Source organism: Phycodurus eques, chromosome 5 (genome assembly GCF_024500275.1).
Source record: "Phycodurus eques isolate BA_2022a chromosome 5, UOR_Pequ_1.1, whole genome shotgun sequence".
NCBI classification, from domain to species: Eukaryota; Metazoa; Chordata; class Actinopteri; order Syngnathiformes; family Syngnathidae; genus Phycodurus; species Phycodurus eques.
In genome coordinates, this window is record NC_084529.1 from 9292864 (window position 1) to 9308695 (window position 15832).

The 15832-nt window shown below is 39.4% G+C and overlaps 2 protein-coding genes across 5 annotated transcripts in view; one reads left to right on the forward strand and one right to left on the reverse strand.

Moving 5' to 3' along the window:
• The window catches only part of utp4 (UTP4 small subunit processome component), a 25749-nt gene extending 12769 nt beyond the window's left edge, over nucleotides 1-12980 (forward strand). Inside the window, exons 13-17 of one of the 2 annotated variants that reach the window (XM_061677401.1) lie at nucleotides 2393-2499; nucleotides 2575-2670; nucleotides 2758-2943; nucleotides 3035-3145; nucleotides 12694-12980. In XM_061677401.1, coding sequence (XP_061533385.1) covers nucleotides 2393-2499; nucleotides 2575-2670; nucleotides 2758-2943; nucleotides 3035-3145; nucleotides 12694-12741 — 548 coding nt within the window. In that variant the 3' untranslated portion in view covers nucleotides 12742-12980. Of the gene's footprint in view, nucleotides 1-2392; nucleotides 2500-2574; nucleotides 2671-2757; nucleotides 2944-3034; nucleotides 3146-7246; nucleotides 8066-12693 lie in introns of those variants that run through there. The other variant, XM_061677400.1, reaches the window with a different exon arrangement.
• Nucleotides 8191-14376, reverse strand: il17c (interleukin 17c). Of its 3 annotated transcripts, none has more exons than XM_061677403.1 (3): nucleotides 14149-14376; nucleotides 13551-13922; nucleotides 8191-9244 (listed from the first exon to the last, which is right to left on the reverse strand). In XM_061677403.1, the coding sequence occupies exons 2-3, from the start codon at nucleotides 13862-13864 to the stop codon at nucleotides 8995-8997; spliced, it is 564 nt and encodes a 187-aa protein (XP_061533387.1). In that variant the 5' UTR covers nucleotides 13865-13922; nucleotides 14149-14376; the 3' UTR covers nucleotides 8191-8994. The 3 variants fall into 3 exon arrangements, with proteins under 3 accessions (XP_061533387.1, XP_061533388.1, XP_061533386.1); XM_061677404.1 differs by lacking the exon at nucleotides 14149-14376 and having other exon boundaries at nucleotides 13551-13783; nucleotides 13847-14071; XM_061677402.1 differs by lacking the exon at nucleotides 14149-14376 and having other exon boundaries at nucleotides 13551-14071.
• Nucleotides 14377-15832: the final 1456 nt, after the last annotated feature.

Here is a 15832-nt window from a genome sequence, read left to right on the forward strand (position 1 = left end):
AGTTTATTATTTGTGTGAAGAAGTATATGTGGTTAATTCCCAAATAATGAGTCATGGTTTTAATCCAGTTTTTTCAAGGAAACATCCAAGGGTCCTGTTGATGCAATCATTTAAATTTAAGTAATCAAAAGGTAATCAAATTTAATTAGTTGTTTAACTATGATAAAGTAATTGAAATGGTTACATTTAGGCTTTACACAATCAGGATTTTTTGGGGCCGATCAGCGAGTTTAAAAAAAAAACGATAACCGATCACAAGATGGAGCAATGTGTCTGTTTTAAATGACTTGTTCATTTATTGTATACGCTTGTGTACTGTATACTGAGTGAACAAGCATGCAGCTCCATCATCATTCTCTATCCAATAACTGTATTGCATCGGGATGCGGTGTGTCTGTATTGTCATGCCTTTATATATCTCATAACTTTGACTAGCCAAATGCAACCACTTAGTTTTACTCCAAAAGACATGTACTTGAAAAGGAGGTGATACCATAGGATATTCAGGGGAGTTGACTGAAACCCGCCCTCCTGGTAGGTGTGTGTCTGATTTGTCAAAGGCAATGGGTCCAAAGGGTAGTTGATTTAACTAACTTTAGGGTTTCGTTGTGCATTCTTTTATTTTTTGGTTTTCCTCTAACTCGTGTATGCCTTTACGACACTTGGCTGTTGGATTTTGGTCAATCATTATTAGGCTTTACACGATCATGATGTTTGGGGCAGATCACCGATCAGCGAGTTTAAAAAATAAAAATAAAAAAAGATCACCGATCCGATCAAGTTGGAGCAATGTGTCTAATTAAATGACTTGTTCATTTTCTGAATATATTTGTGTACTGTATACTGAGTATCTTGAAAAATATTTTTGTCAGGTCATGTATTCTAATCAGTCAGGTCAAACCAACATTGCAACATCCATCCATCCATTTTCTGTACCGCTTATCCTCACAAGGGTCAAATAATGGGTGCTAACTTACTGTAATTAAATGACTTTATTGTAATTAAATTACCGCACACACACTGAAACTTTAGAGCATGATTTGGCAGAACGCTGGCATGTTTACGCACAACCGTTATTGCTAGCACTAGCTTGCTAGGCTACATAAGGTTTTGTTGCCTGCTTTGCGAGTGGTATCGTATTAAAGGTACGTGAACGTACCTCCAAGCAATTGTTGAATGAAAGTCCTCTCCATAGCACCGGTGACCACCAACACACGTTTTCCCCCCTATTTAGTTCTTCTAATACACACTACACGATCCATTGTTGTTGTCGTCGCCATGGTAACGAGTGTATTCGGTCGCGTTTTGAGTTGACGAAATAAAGCCCAGTTATTGTAAAAGACGGGATACGGTGGTATCGGAATACAAGATTTTATTGCAGTAGTCTGACATAGTGCAATCGTGAAAGACCACATTTTTCTTGTTCACTGATCCAGGCGTTATATGTTGTCTGTCTCAGATGTGTTTTCTGTCCCACCCCGCTGACATGTTTTTTCTTTTTTGAAAATGCTTTATTGGCGGTCAAATATTTACAGAACATCAAAAGACGCGTGACGAGGCTAAAAATAAACTAGCTTTTGGATTCAAATATACCATACACGATGGCGATGTGGAGTAAATGTCTTTTGCGAATTATGAATAAGCCAATCGGAATAAAATATATATATATTTTTTTTTGTTCTTTCCGTCCTGTTCGGCTGTTAGGTCAAGCAGAATCGAGGATCTGTATCCCTTTTATGCCGGAACAGTTTTATTGTGTCACAGTATGTTACATATGTACATATCTGTATCCAGTAATTACGGTTAGCGGACATAGGTCTTCTTCCCATTTAGTGATTGGTAAGTGCGTTGATTTAGTGCATGAGATTAATTTATAAACTTTTGAGAGATTTTTTTCCATTGCGGAAGAAGCTTTTTTCCATTGCGGAAGAAGCTTCACTATTTGCTTAACAACACTCTGGAGTGTTGGTATTCTTTTTTTATATTTTTTTTATTATTGCTGCTGCTTTTAATTCATTGTCTTGAAGAAAGTTTCTGACTGTTATTTGGAATTCTTGGAACAGTTCATCACATGTTCTAAAAATATTATTGTTAAGTCGTCGTTGTAGGTGGTGGATTCCATGTTATTCCCATGTGCTAAAATAAAGGGGTATATTGTTAATTTCGAAATCTGGATTGGGGAGAGCATACTGGGAGCTAATTGCGATCCTGTAGCTTCTAAACTTTTCCATAAAATGCTAATTATCGTTCGATGCCGATCAGATTGTTGTAAAGTCTGGTTACATTACCGTTACATTTTCAACAGTGTAACTTGTAATTGTAACCAACTACACTTCCAAAGTAATCTTCCCAACACTGTTAACCAGTCATGATGGATGTTCGTGTGGTTCAGGTTCCAGACATCCAGTCCACCTGTTGCATGCGAGTGACGATGGCAACTGGCTCGTTGCAGCCAACACGGGCGGAGAGGTCCACGTCTACAACCTTCAAACGCTCAAGGTGATTTGAGATTTTGTTTGTCCACACAATGTCTGTACGCCATTTTAACTTGTTCTTATTTGCGTGTGCACATAGCTTCACTGCACAGTGCCAGTGTACAGCTCCTGTCCTACCGCCTTGGCGCTTCACCCAACCACCAGAAACCTCATTACAGTGCACGCAGACCAGCAGGTGAACACCTCGGTCCGTCTGTCTTTCAGTACCCAACATTAATTTTGCACTGACATTACCTGCCTATGTACTTGTGCGCATCTGCAGATATTTGAGTTCTCTCTGTTGCAAAAGGAGTACACCGAGTGGAGTCGCAAACTGCAGAAAGAAGGGCTGCACCCTTTATGGCTGCAGAGGGACACGCCCATTACTCACATCACCTTCAACCCCAAGAACTCGGCTCATATTCTTCTGCACGATATGTTTATGTTCTGTATCATCGACAAGAGCCTGGTGTGTGAGCAGAGCAAAGTTCACTTTGATTGCCTTGTTATGTCATGAAGGGGAAAAAAGTTACTGAGGCCTTTTTGTCTTGCACGCGTAGCCCCTCCCGGAAGCAAAGTCTCAGTTCTCCAATCAGATGACACTTCGGAGTCTCCCTGAGTCCGACAGGATAAGACACAGCCACTCATTCAAGATTTGCAAAACCTTTCAGGTACCCTTATGATGCTTGCATCGCTTAAGGTGATACATGTTGTGTACACTCATTACAAATCCAAATCTTATTTTAGTAGATAATTTCTAGTATTGGGTTCACATACTGTGGTTCCCAAAGTGTTGTCTAAACCAGGGGTGTCAAACTCATTTTAGTTTGTGGGCCACATTAGATCTCAAATGGGCCGGACCACAATATTTGTGGCTTAAAAATCCATAAATAACAGCTATTCAAAAATTTCCCCATTGTTTTGGTGCAAATAATTAGTACTTTTTGAAAATATTCACATTTATTCATTATTATTTGTTGCAAGTTATATGAGCAGTTTGAAATTTTTAACCAAAAATTATTTCAACAGTATTATGAATCAGTGAGTGTGCACCATTCAGTTATGCATCCTTTGTAAATGTATACATAAAAAATTAAGTTGTAGCAGCGCATGGAAAAAAAAAACAAAGTTCTAACAAACCAACCTCTTTTGAAGTGAAGCTTTTAACTGAAATTTTGTAATATTCAATGTCTTAAAACATTTCTACTTATTTTTACAGTGTGAACATGGCACATCATTTTATATTAGTGTGCTCATGAAACTTGGCATTGTTTGGCCTTCACAAGTGCATCAATGTCATTTAAGTGTTGTCGGTGTACCCTCGAGTGAACAAAATTTGCAACAAAACTACTTTTTTTTACTTTTATTGAAAAATAGCAGTGAATGTGTTCTCGACCCCCTGACTGGCCGGTACAGTATGTTTGACACCCCTGGTCTAAACTCTGCTGAATTGATATGGGGTGCCACCGGATTACTACCACCTAGAAGTGTGGGACTCAAATTGACTCAATTTTTGGAAAAGATGGATTAACTTAACTTTAACTTTGTATTCAAGAAACTCCACTTTACTTTGACTTAAACTACATGACCTAAGTCATTGTTTATAGTTGAAAGATGTTTTTATTTTTTTTATTTTTTGTAATCACCCCAAACCTGGCAACCCACTGCCTGCTATGATGCGGAGTGCAGAAGCCACCCAAACATGTACAGTATGACATTGTTAGTTCCAGAGAACATTCAATTTGGATTCAAGGATTGTTTTTGAAAAAGTCAGGAGAGAGAGAAAAAAAAAAAAGTCACAACATGCTACTATGACATCTAACTTAACGTCACTATTAAACCCACAGACGCAGGTAAGTTTTGTTAGCGTCACAGTTGATCTTACTGATAAAACATTAACTCAGCTTCATGACGGTTGTGCGTTTAACTGAGAAAACAATAAATTAATAGACAATACAGAGTTGGTTGGGAGTGAACACAAGAAAATATGAGAGTGTGCATGTTCGTATAGTCAAGTATACGTAGACTCTACCTTGAGTAGCTGGTTGAATCACTGCTGCGATATTTCAGCACCGCTGCCATATTTAATGTGGGGATCTGATGATGATAGTTTATTCCCATATATAGTTCAATATGTATCATTACAATTACAGTACTACTTCGATTGGTAGCTGTAAACACTCATGCAAACAGAACTACTAGTACTCCACATCCAAATTTTATTTCATCTTGGTTTGTTTAACTTTGATAGGTGTAGATACACATTTGGGTTAAGATCAGTGAAAAAAAACGTTTCATGTTCACTCCAATATGCTGTGACTGAATTACGATTTGCTGAAGCCAATAATGCCTTGACTCTAATTGTCTTGATTTTTTCCACAGTAACATAGGACTTGAAATTACAGGGTGATTGAAAAGTAACTCCCTATTTTTAAGTACTTGTAATTAGGCTTTACACGATCAGGATTTTTGGGGCCGATCACAGGTCAGCGAGTTTAAAAAAACGATTACCGATCCGATCACAAGATGGAGGAATGTGTCTATTTAAATGACCTGTTCATTTACTGTATATACTTGTGTACTTAATTGCTCTAAAAATATATATTTACAATAAATAATGTATCTTTGTTCCTCTATTTATGCCAGTGAGCCATAGTGACAGACAGTACAAATGAATGGTCTTCTATTAGAAGGCAGGAAGTAAATACAGTAATTAATGTATCCACTTTTTGTGACATTTTTGTTTTGTTGGTATGTCATGAGATTTTTTTAATTGAAAAATGTTCCTTTGCTCCAAAAAGGTTGGAAATCACTGCTCTAGTCAGATCGTGTATTGCAATCAGTCAGCTCAAACCAACATTACATGGCGGAAATAATGGGTGCTAACTTACTGTAATTAAATTACTTTATTTTTAATTAAATGACTTCACCCACACTAAAACTTTAGAGCATGATTCGACAGAACGGCGGCATGTTTACGTCCAACCGTTCGTGCTAACACTAGCTTGCTAGGCTACATAACATTTTATTGCCTGCTTGCGAGCCGTATCGTATTAAAAGTATGTGAACATACCTCAAACAAACCTTAAACAAACGCCCTCTCCTGTCCTGAGCACCGGTGACAACAAACACAGGTTTTTCGCCATTTTGTCATTATAATACCGTCGGCGCGCTCCAGTCTTGTTGTCGTCGCCACGGTAACGAGTGTATCCGGTCGCATTTGAGTTGACAAGATAAAGCCCAATGATCGTAAAAAATGGGATGCGGTGTATCGGAATACAAGATTATTTTGCAGTAGTCTGACAGTGCAATCGTGAGAGCAAATTTGTCTTGTAGTTTGATCCGGGCATTACGTGTTGTCTGTCCCAGCCGCCGACATGTTTTTTTTTTAATTTTATTTGTATTATTATTATTTTTTTTTTAAATAAATTCCTTAGCCGTCAGATATTTATAGAACTATGTCAAAAGACACATGACAAGGCTAAAAATAAACTAGCTTTTGTTTTCAAATATACTGTGCACGCAGCGACGCGGAGTAAATGTCTTTTGCGGCGACGATTATGACATTAAAGCCGATCAGCATAAAATGCTAAATATCAGCCGATACCGATCAGCCCGATAAAATCAGTCTAAAGTCTACTTATTTATTTCTGAACTATAATTCTTACAAGAAATGAACATGAGAAGAAAGTGTATTGCATGGAGTTTTATTTAAAATTCGATATGGGCGCCAGCATTAGCCACCGGTTTCTCAAGTCGCCTGGGAACTGCATTAACTGATTTCACAAGGATCTCTCGTATTCGTCCCCTTCAAGTTCTTGCAAACCCGTTGGTTTGGGAGAACAGACTTGCTCCTTTAACCAACACCACAGAAAAAAAGTCGCAGGGTGTGAAGTCGGGACCTCTGGCTGGCCACTCATACCGAAATAAATTGAGAAAAATATTACCGCATATAAATAAATTGAGTATTTTACAGTAGGAAGTTACTTTTCAATCAACCTGTAGGTTGGATTTGATTTGAGACGTGCAACTTGTACATAATAGTGACCTCGTCCCTCCTCTGCCTCTACCACTCGTTTAAACTGTTCATACCAGTTTTTTTCCCCTCCAATTTTGACAACTCCATAATACCATTTAAGTAATACATATTTTATCATCAGGTAACATGTTTGATAGATTTTTTTGGGGGATCACATTTTTTCTTCTTGTACCGAACGTTTGGTGATTTAATCTACTTTGGATGAGCAAGCAAGCAACTTTCATCTATTTAGCACTTTTCACAGAAAAAGGCTTTGTGCTTTACAAGACACAGGTCAAGTCCACAAAATGTAAGAAGTAAAAGTGCGATTTGAAAGAAAATAAACTATAGGCTAGACAATATAAAATGATTGCAAGGCCTGCTTAAAAAGCAAAGTCGAAGTTATTTTAAAAATGTTCCACTGACTCCGCATAAACATTTCACAGTTTGGGAGTGACTTTGGAATGCACAATTGCCACGTGTTTTAAAGCAGGTGCATCAGATACTACTGAGATTGAGGATGTTGGACTTCAAGCCACGTGAAGAGGAGTAGGGATGGATTAGTTGAGTGACATGGGGAGGGGCCTGGTCGCACAGGGCACGGTAGGTGCTTGTATTTTAAGTAGATGACATCATGAAATGATAAATAGAACCGTATTAACGGACTGAAATATCAACTACAATACAATAATCTTCGTATTCCGTTTTGTAAATTAAAGGGAAGCAATTTTGACTTTCCCACTTCCTCCCACAGCCCCTCTTGAGTTTGAGCCTGCTGGAGGACCAGTCCCTAGTCGTGGTGGAGCGTCCTCTGCTGGACATCCAATCTCAGCTGCCTGCACCTGTACGACAGAAGAAGTTTGCCACATAAACAAAAGATCACAAAACCAGGTTTCGTCTGGCGTGCCAGCACAGATCTCGTTTGTCAAAGAGTTGTAGCTGGACCACATCCCAAAATAGCAGAATGTTGCCACTTTGTAAAGAACCTTTTGATAAATAAACAACCATTTACCATCATCCTTGTTCGAGTAGCTATTTGCTGTCCTCCATAATTGTAATGTTCTCTCTGCTAACAAGGAAGAGTGTTATGTGAAGGTCAATGGGCTGGTTTGATCGTCCTGCAAGTGACGTCACGCTTGCTGTGTCCAGGGCCACAGCCCGCAAATGATGGGACCCAATCGGTGGTCACAATTCTGAACTGATGCATAGGAAATATTGTGCCACAATACATGACATTCAGCGCTTATTTGCTTAGGGACTACACAATGCATTGGTCACACTCAAATGAATTAATGCGAGAGAGAACACCTGGTACTTCAAGTATATTCTTTGAATAGTTTATTTTTATCTGTTAACTTGCTTGATCATTTCTAATGAATGGAGTTCACTAACTGGCCAAACTGGATTTAGCAGTTGCCAATTGTAATTGCTCGTCAGGTTGTCTTCCACAAAGATTTTTATATGCAGAACGTCCGCCCCCCGACATTGATTCCTTTTGTGTTTCACACTGTACGGTGCATCCGGAAAGTCTTTCCAGCGCTTCACTTTTTCCACATTTTAGGTTCAAAACGTATTCTAAAATGGAATAGAGTTTTGCAAATTGATTAAAAATCACATGTAAATGCAGTATGTATTTGAAGCTTTTATTTAATACATTGTTGGTGAACCTTTTGGCAGCAAAAACATCCTCAAGCCACCATAAAGTATTCACACCACTTTTTCCACATTTTGTTCACATCTCTGACCAAGGGCCTTCTTCACTGGTTACTCAGCTTGGTCGGACGCCCAGATCTAGGAAGGGTCCTGGTGTTCCAAACTTCATAATTGAGACCATAGTGCTTTTCAGGTGGACTCCAAGTTGTAGAAGCTTCTCAAAGCAAAGCAAATTTATTTATAGAGCGCATTTTGTATACAAGTAAATGACAAATTTAGAGGGTATTGCGGACAGGTGGCAGTCGTGTTAATAAATGCATGTACAGGCATGTTATTAGCATTGACAATAAATACACAAAGAAAATGTCATCTTTATTTTTGCTTGAAAGAAGCTAACTGTACAAGTCCTGTTGACTGGATCAAGTCCCACTGGAACAACAACACAATATCAGCATTGATACATAAATTCACAAGCTTCCAATGTCAGATCTTCTTCATTCACTTCCGAATCATCTAAACCTTGCAGATAAAATGAGTACAGAGTAGGGCTACTGAATTTTTAACATTAGTTTAAAATTCAGTAGATAAATATCCTCGTGAAAAAAACTGTTTTGGACAAGAAATGTAGCACTGTAAACACTACAAATAAATAAATAAATAAATAAATAGGATAAATCAAGGTTCGTTCAACTTTGAGCCTCAGAAGTCTGACAGAATGATCGCAAAAAACAAAAAGGTCAACTCCCATTTCAACAGCATTGTTTTGGAATGTGTGACGCCACGCCTGTGACGTCCACATTCCAGGGATCCATCAGTCAACATGCATGTAGTGTGCCCAATGCAGTGACATTACACAGAGATGCGGGGTCTGGCACAGGTGCAGCCCACCGTCACCACCGCAGAGATGGGCTTCAAGTAGTACTTGTGCCCATCACTGCAGCGCTCCCGCTTCAGAAACACCCTGGTCTGGTTGACGGGAACCGAGTTGTAGTCGTGGCTCAGCTCAGGGGTCCCCTTGTTCTTGATCATGATGCATCCAGAGCACAGACACTGAGCTTCAACATAGGTGGACGGGTAGTGGTCCTTCATGGTTCTCCATCTGGAGATAAAAAGCAGAGCGGGGTGAGCAATGAGCACAAAGGTAATGCAACATAAACTGTAAGTAATAAAAGGGCTACATAACTACTTGACTGCTCTAAACATCTCAATAAATTTTAATACTGTGGAAAACTTAATTTCAGCTGTTTAAAAAGTGAAGCTCATTCACACGTACAGTATATAGATTCACCACACATGGACTGAAATACATAATGATTTTATAATTTTTTTTAAATTGTCTCATCCATTCATTTCTGTACTGCGTATCGTCACAGGTACATTCGTACACCCTGAACTGGTTGCCAGCCAATCGCAGGGCACATATAAACAAAGACGCATTCACACCTACGGGCTATTTAGAGTCTTCAGTTAACTGACCAGGCATGTTTTTGGCATGTGGGAGGAAACCCACGTAGGCACGGGGAGAACATGCAAACTCCACACAGGCGAGGCTGGATTTGAACCCGGGTCCTCAGAACTGTGAGGCAGATGTCCTTCCACCTTGTTGGTACGAATCGACACCAAACGTATTGTTTTTAATGAATCTGTATATTATGAGTTTCACATTTCAAACTGAACCATAGTACTGAAATAAATGAACTTTTCTACAATATTCTAACTCGGTGATACTCAGTCCGGTATGAGTACCACTAGTGGTACGTGGGAGAACCACTGAATTAGATATCATTTAAAATTTACAATATTGAAAACGTGACACAATCAAACATATTCGAATCAAAACGCATTCAAACTTGCATTTAAAAGTACAGTTCAATTGTATTATTACTACAGTAAATGTGGGGGTTTTTTTTTTTTTTTTTTTTTTTTTTTAGGACATTGTAACATAAGTCTTTTTCACCAATTCAGCAGAACAAAAAGTGACTTGACCCCATATGTCCAATCAAACGGAGCCTGGCAGTCCCAATCTCTGCTTGATGAGCCAACTACAGTATGCTGTTCCATGAGTATAAGCAAAAAAAAAAATTTCTTCTTCTTCTTGTGGTAGAATTCGCCTTAACTTGTGTTTATTTTATTAAGTATAAATTGTTTCAGTTAAAAGTGATATGGGCAATATATACATTTGCACATTTGTTACTAGTTACTAGTTGTGTTTTCGCTCTACACTTTTTACTTTGACTTGAGTAATAGGATTCTGAAGTAACCGTGGCGAAAGTCTCCCCGCCTCTGGTTATAAATAGAGCAAAAACAAATAATGTATGATTCATGATGATCCAACCTGTGCAAAACAACCGTGCTGCAAAGGTTATAAAAACTTTTTTTTTTAATGACACGCTCTGCACAGGAAGTCAGAAAGATACTGTACTCCATTAGTTTTAAGTTAAAACGGTATTTAAAAATAAAATAAAAAAATACATTAGTAGTTCCTCTGCGCACTTATTTTATTATTATTTATTTTTTTATGTCATATTTCTAAACCGAATGCGCTTTTCGAGATGGGTGCGTTGCATTGCGCGATGAGAGCATTTCCCAGCGGTTGTCGTTTAACTAGTATCTGTGATCGCGTTTCACTACTTCGGACAAAGGTGAAAGCGAAGTTGCGCGATCGAGGAAAGCCTGGGAACGCCGCCGTGACGCAACGTGACACAACTCTGCAAATGTGATGCAATTGTCGAACAAAGCGGGGTTTTCCATTTCATTGATTACGTGAGCTCGTCACAATGGCGAGAGCGTCGCGTGGGGGGCTTGAAAAAACAAAAAAAGGGAAAACAATTCAACACAAATCAAACAAGATTGCGTCACGGGGGAAATCACAGATTTTGTTTTTGTTTGGATTGAAGACACGTGGAAATTGAAAACAAAACAAAAAAAACAAGCGCATTTCTCAGTCAAGGGTTAAACACGTGGCACTGATCTGGCTCGGACTGTGTCATCTATAACACTGCAGCAGTGGTTCTCAAACTTTTTTTTTTTTTTTTTTTTTATACATGTGCCAGCACCACTTCAATAAATAAATGCAATTTTTTTAAAAATACTTCCAAGTCATGGAAGCAACAGTAATGATCAACTTTCAAATACGGTAGCGTAGTAGGCCCAAGCGTTCGTCAAAAACAAGGCAGGTTTTATCCGAAAATAGCATATTCAATGTCAGCTATTGTAACACGAACAGTACAGTTGGAACATCAGTGCTATACTAAAATAACGGTAGATAAAACTGCTTAGCGTTCAATTCAAATGTTTTGCACATTAAAGTTCAAAACGATACCACACATAAATGTTGGGAAACTAATTTGATTAAATGCAAATGCATTGTGCTTAAAAGTTAATTACACTACCACTGAACTCTGCTTAACAAATGTACTGTCTTGGATTAAAAAAAAAAAAAGTGTAGAATTAGGGAGTTTCAACATTTAATGGAGTGATCATGTCGCATATGACATACTTGTAATCTGTCACTATGAGAACCACTGCACTACAGTACACAAACGTTTAGGGATATTCAGCTTTCAGGTGACGTTTCAGAAGGATCCTAAAATGCACGACGTTTACAGCTGAACTTAATGTGACCTTCCCTATAAACTTTTGAATCTACTGTACGTCCAATTGTTTAATGCTTCAAGTACTTTTTTTTTTTTTTTTTTTTTTTTTTTGCAGAACTGATCTAACAAGCAGTCGAATGGCAAAATTCACCGGTGGTGTTTAGTTTTCATTTCCGAGAATGACGACCTATTTGCCTTTCTGTGACTCTTCCAGTCTTCTCCACGCTAAGCTCAGTGGCCACTTGCTAGTGAGCTATTAGTGAGCTAATGTAGATCATCTTGGTCTCATGCCGTGATGTCAAAACATGAACAGCGTGGTGAAGAGGACTGTTTTAAGTACCAAATCTAATTGAACCAGGAAACGTATTGGTCTATTCATGATCAAGATGCTGAAACATTAAACAATTTTCATGTGCATTCAGTTTAGAAATGGTCAAATATGTATAAATAATAGGGGAATACTATAGTGGATGAGTTGGAATAAGATCTTGAACAAGATCTGGAGGAAAAAAAGTATAACAGCACTGGCATTAGGTACATTTTGTTAATTTCAAATTGCTGAAAAATATTAGTTTGCTCGTTTCAAGAGATATAAATGTATTTTCTTAACTGCAATTTACATTTACAGCGTGGCGCCGAACTGAAATGTTTCATTTTGTCCAAAGGATTTTCTTTAATCGAAGGTGATTTGCGGACTCGGACATTGACATTGGGAAGAAAATGAACAAACTTTGCATTTTGGTAACATTACGGTTCGAGATTTTGCATTTTTGTTTTTCTTTTCTACATAGCAGTTCGAAGTCCCGAGTGCCCACCACTGATAATGTATGTTCCAATATTCAAAAAGTGGTTTACATTAATAAAAACTTTCAGGATACAAAAAATGATTCATTTTGATTGAATCAAAGAAAAAAACTGTTAACTGAAAGATTATTTTCTTTTTTTTCCCCAGTCACAAAGCGGAAAAACAGTCCTGCCTTTCCTCACACAATACAAATGAAAGGAATTTAAGGTGGAGGTACCTGCTGCTCACAGTAGCAGATGATGACCACGTTGCACACCTGCAAGCGGATTTCCCGGAATTGTTTTCGTATACTGACACGGGCAGTAAGTCGTAGAAAAGTGTGTGTGTGTGTGTCGCGATCATGAGAAAAGATGACGCAGTTCACGGAGTCAATGTCGAACACCAACTTGAGCCATAGTTGTCTGTAGCCAATATTTGCTCGGCGCTGAAGCACCCCTAAAATGAATCCTGGCACCCCTAAAACCTGCGATCCTGGACTGACCGCTGATTCAACGTTGCTCACGGCGTCTTTCAGAATTGTATAATAAATGACTATTTTGCCATCAAATTGCCTTTTCTCAGTCTTGGTGTCACAAAAAGCAAAAATGATTAGCGTTGAAATCGCTGTTTCTTTTCCCGAAAAGCTCGTATCCTCCGCTTTTTGCTCCGAAGCCAGTGTTTTTTGGTGAAACCAACCCATATTGTACTGCCGATGAGTAAATAACAAAAACCTAGAAACAACCCCCCCCCCCCGCTTTTTTTTTCTGGGGAAGAGAGTCGACTCTTTCTTTTGGTGGGGTCAGCCAAAATACTCTTTACAGCCGCCACTGTGGCTTTAAAAACGTTAAGTGCGTTGAAATAGCAGAAGATGACTTTTGTTACTTAAATGCAACAATTTCAGATAGTAATAAGTGTTTTTCTACAATAGTTGAATGCTTTTCTGTGAAGATACTCAAGTCCGACTTTCGGGTTGACACGAGAGCGGCGCCCAAAAGAAAGATGATGAGGCTGATCAGGATGCTTACACATATCTCCAGGGAGACAGGGACCGGTCCTCCAGGTTCCAGTGATGCATGTAGAGGTCCAGGGGGCACGCGGAGGGGGAGTCGTGGGCCACCACCCCCCGAGGCTCCGGGGGCTGCGGGTAGTGGCTCGCCAGCTTTCTGCCGGCCACCTTGCTCAGCTCCCACTCCTCGTAGCAGCGGCTCGAGTTGGACGTCCGCACGGGTCCCAGAAGCAGGAGCAGCACAGCCAGCGTCTGTACGGGACGCACACGCGGGTAAGACGCGGCGCGGACGGGCCGAGTGACGCTCCCACTCACCTGAGCCATCGCGTCCATCCTCTCGTGTGTCGCCGGGCGGACATAATCGCGTCTGCTTTATCAGTCTGGGAAGCTACTGTGGCATGAGGAAATGGAAAGATGGAAACAGGACTTGCTGAAGACTTTGGGTAACTTCCAACTTCCACGCACAAGCACACACCCCTGCTGCGTGGATGCAGGTGAGCTCACATGATCGTCTATTATTAGCTCACGGCTGACAACTGTTTCACGACCTTTTTTTTTTTTTTTTTTTTTTTTTTTTTTATAAACCACCTCCCGGGTTGCACAGTTCACACACATACCAGATAGAGCTTGAGATGACGCAAGTTTTTGTCGCGACGTGTGACTTCCAGAAGAACTGTTTAACTAGTGTGGTTAATTTTTCTTGCAGCTGTGCTTCCGAGTCGATTGATCTCCCGGGAGAACTTCGACTCCCGCCTGGCATGGGTTTAATGGCGACTTCGAGACACTTGGCGTTTGGGCTAATTCGATTTGTTGAACAAGCCTTAGTGTCTTAGCAGCTGCTTACATTTTCCGAACGACGAAAAAGCCCCCGAAAAACCCCTGGATCTCAGTTTATCAAGGTTTAATTCTCTGGGCGTGGAATTAGCCCCACCTTGGGGGACCCGTGAGAGGGCCGTTCCTCATGACCATATTTGGACTTGCACTCCCCTGCGGGTGTCTCTTTTACTCTTGTCAATTTCCCTCCTCCCTGGGGCCCTTGGTTGCGACAATGAAAACCAGTCCTCTCTGATGACCTGACCCCGGTTGTGAATACCGGTCAGGTTTCGGTCAAGGATTAGCCGGAAAGCCCACTATCCATATAACTGATTTAAGGATGTCCTTGGATTTAGACGTACAAAGAAAATATAGTTTGAGTGAATACAGATCTCCCACCATTTGTCCTTCCCAAAGGAACTCTGATTGTGTTACTATTAAAATATACGACACTAGCGTGAATGAAGGAGGAACACATTCCATATTAGTGCGGATCTAGGATTGTTTATAGAAAAAAATTATAAATTATTAACATGTTATCAGTGTTTTCCATGAAGTCATTAATGTAATTAAGTAATTGTGTCTCCTAAAGATCCGGAAATGGGGCGACCTGTAAAAACCAGTAAGCATGCAGAAAGCAAATTTGAGAGAAAAGTCTGAACATTAAATGTGAAATTGCCATATCGGGATCAGAAACCTGGGTTTAGAATACACCTGCATGCGCAGCCAATCAAACACCTGAAAGCATTTGTAATGGGCCGTACTAAGATCAACAATAGGGAAAGAGCGTGGTCTCCATGAAAGCGTGGTGATCAAAATTACCACCCACTACCGCGATTAAACTCAAAATTGATTGGATTGTAGTTGATATTGTATTAGTTATTTATGACTGAGGGGCAGTGGTTTTAAAGTCCCTGTAAAGTGAATAGAAATGTCCTCTATATTTGACACACCACAGAGGAGGGTTGTTAACAACCCTTCCAAATTGAAATGATAAATGAATAAAGAAATCTCAAAGTATTGGTTTTAATATCGTGAAAAATTCAACTGTTGTGTCAACTCTCAAATGTTGTGGGCGTGTCTGCTGAATGCGCTGAAACCACGCCCTGCTCAATTGTCAATCAAATGTCACTTCCACCACCTGGAAAAATAGAAAAAAAAAATTCTATCATATTTCTTAGGCCGGCACATAACTAACTACGTTTTGAACTGCAAAAACATCTGAACACATTCTTTTGCATTTATCAAGCCCTTTTCATACAAATAGCTAATGTAATTATACAGTAACTTTCTCACTGTTTTAGATGTAGATTAGTGATAGACTACGGCACAATTTACATACAAAGTCAGTATGCAAAGAATAATCTGAGGATCCCCTGTCTAGTGAAATAATCAAAGCGCATCCCAGGTCAAACTAGACTTTTATTTTGGAAAATAACATTATTTTGATGTTCCTAAAAAGAAGAGATCAATTTTGTGGCTGTATTT

Excerpts from the sequence above, each read along its gene's own strand:
- il17c (XM_061677403.1), bottom strand. The coding sequence starts at position 13,864 with ATGGACGCGATGGCTCAGGTGAGTGGGAGCGTCACTCGGCCCGTCCGC. Across the intron at positions 9,245-13,550 it reads CTGTCTCCCTGGAGATATGT|ATGGAGAACCATGAAGGACC; the intron begins GTAAGCATCCTG and ends TTTTATCTCCAG.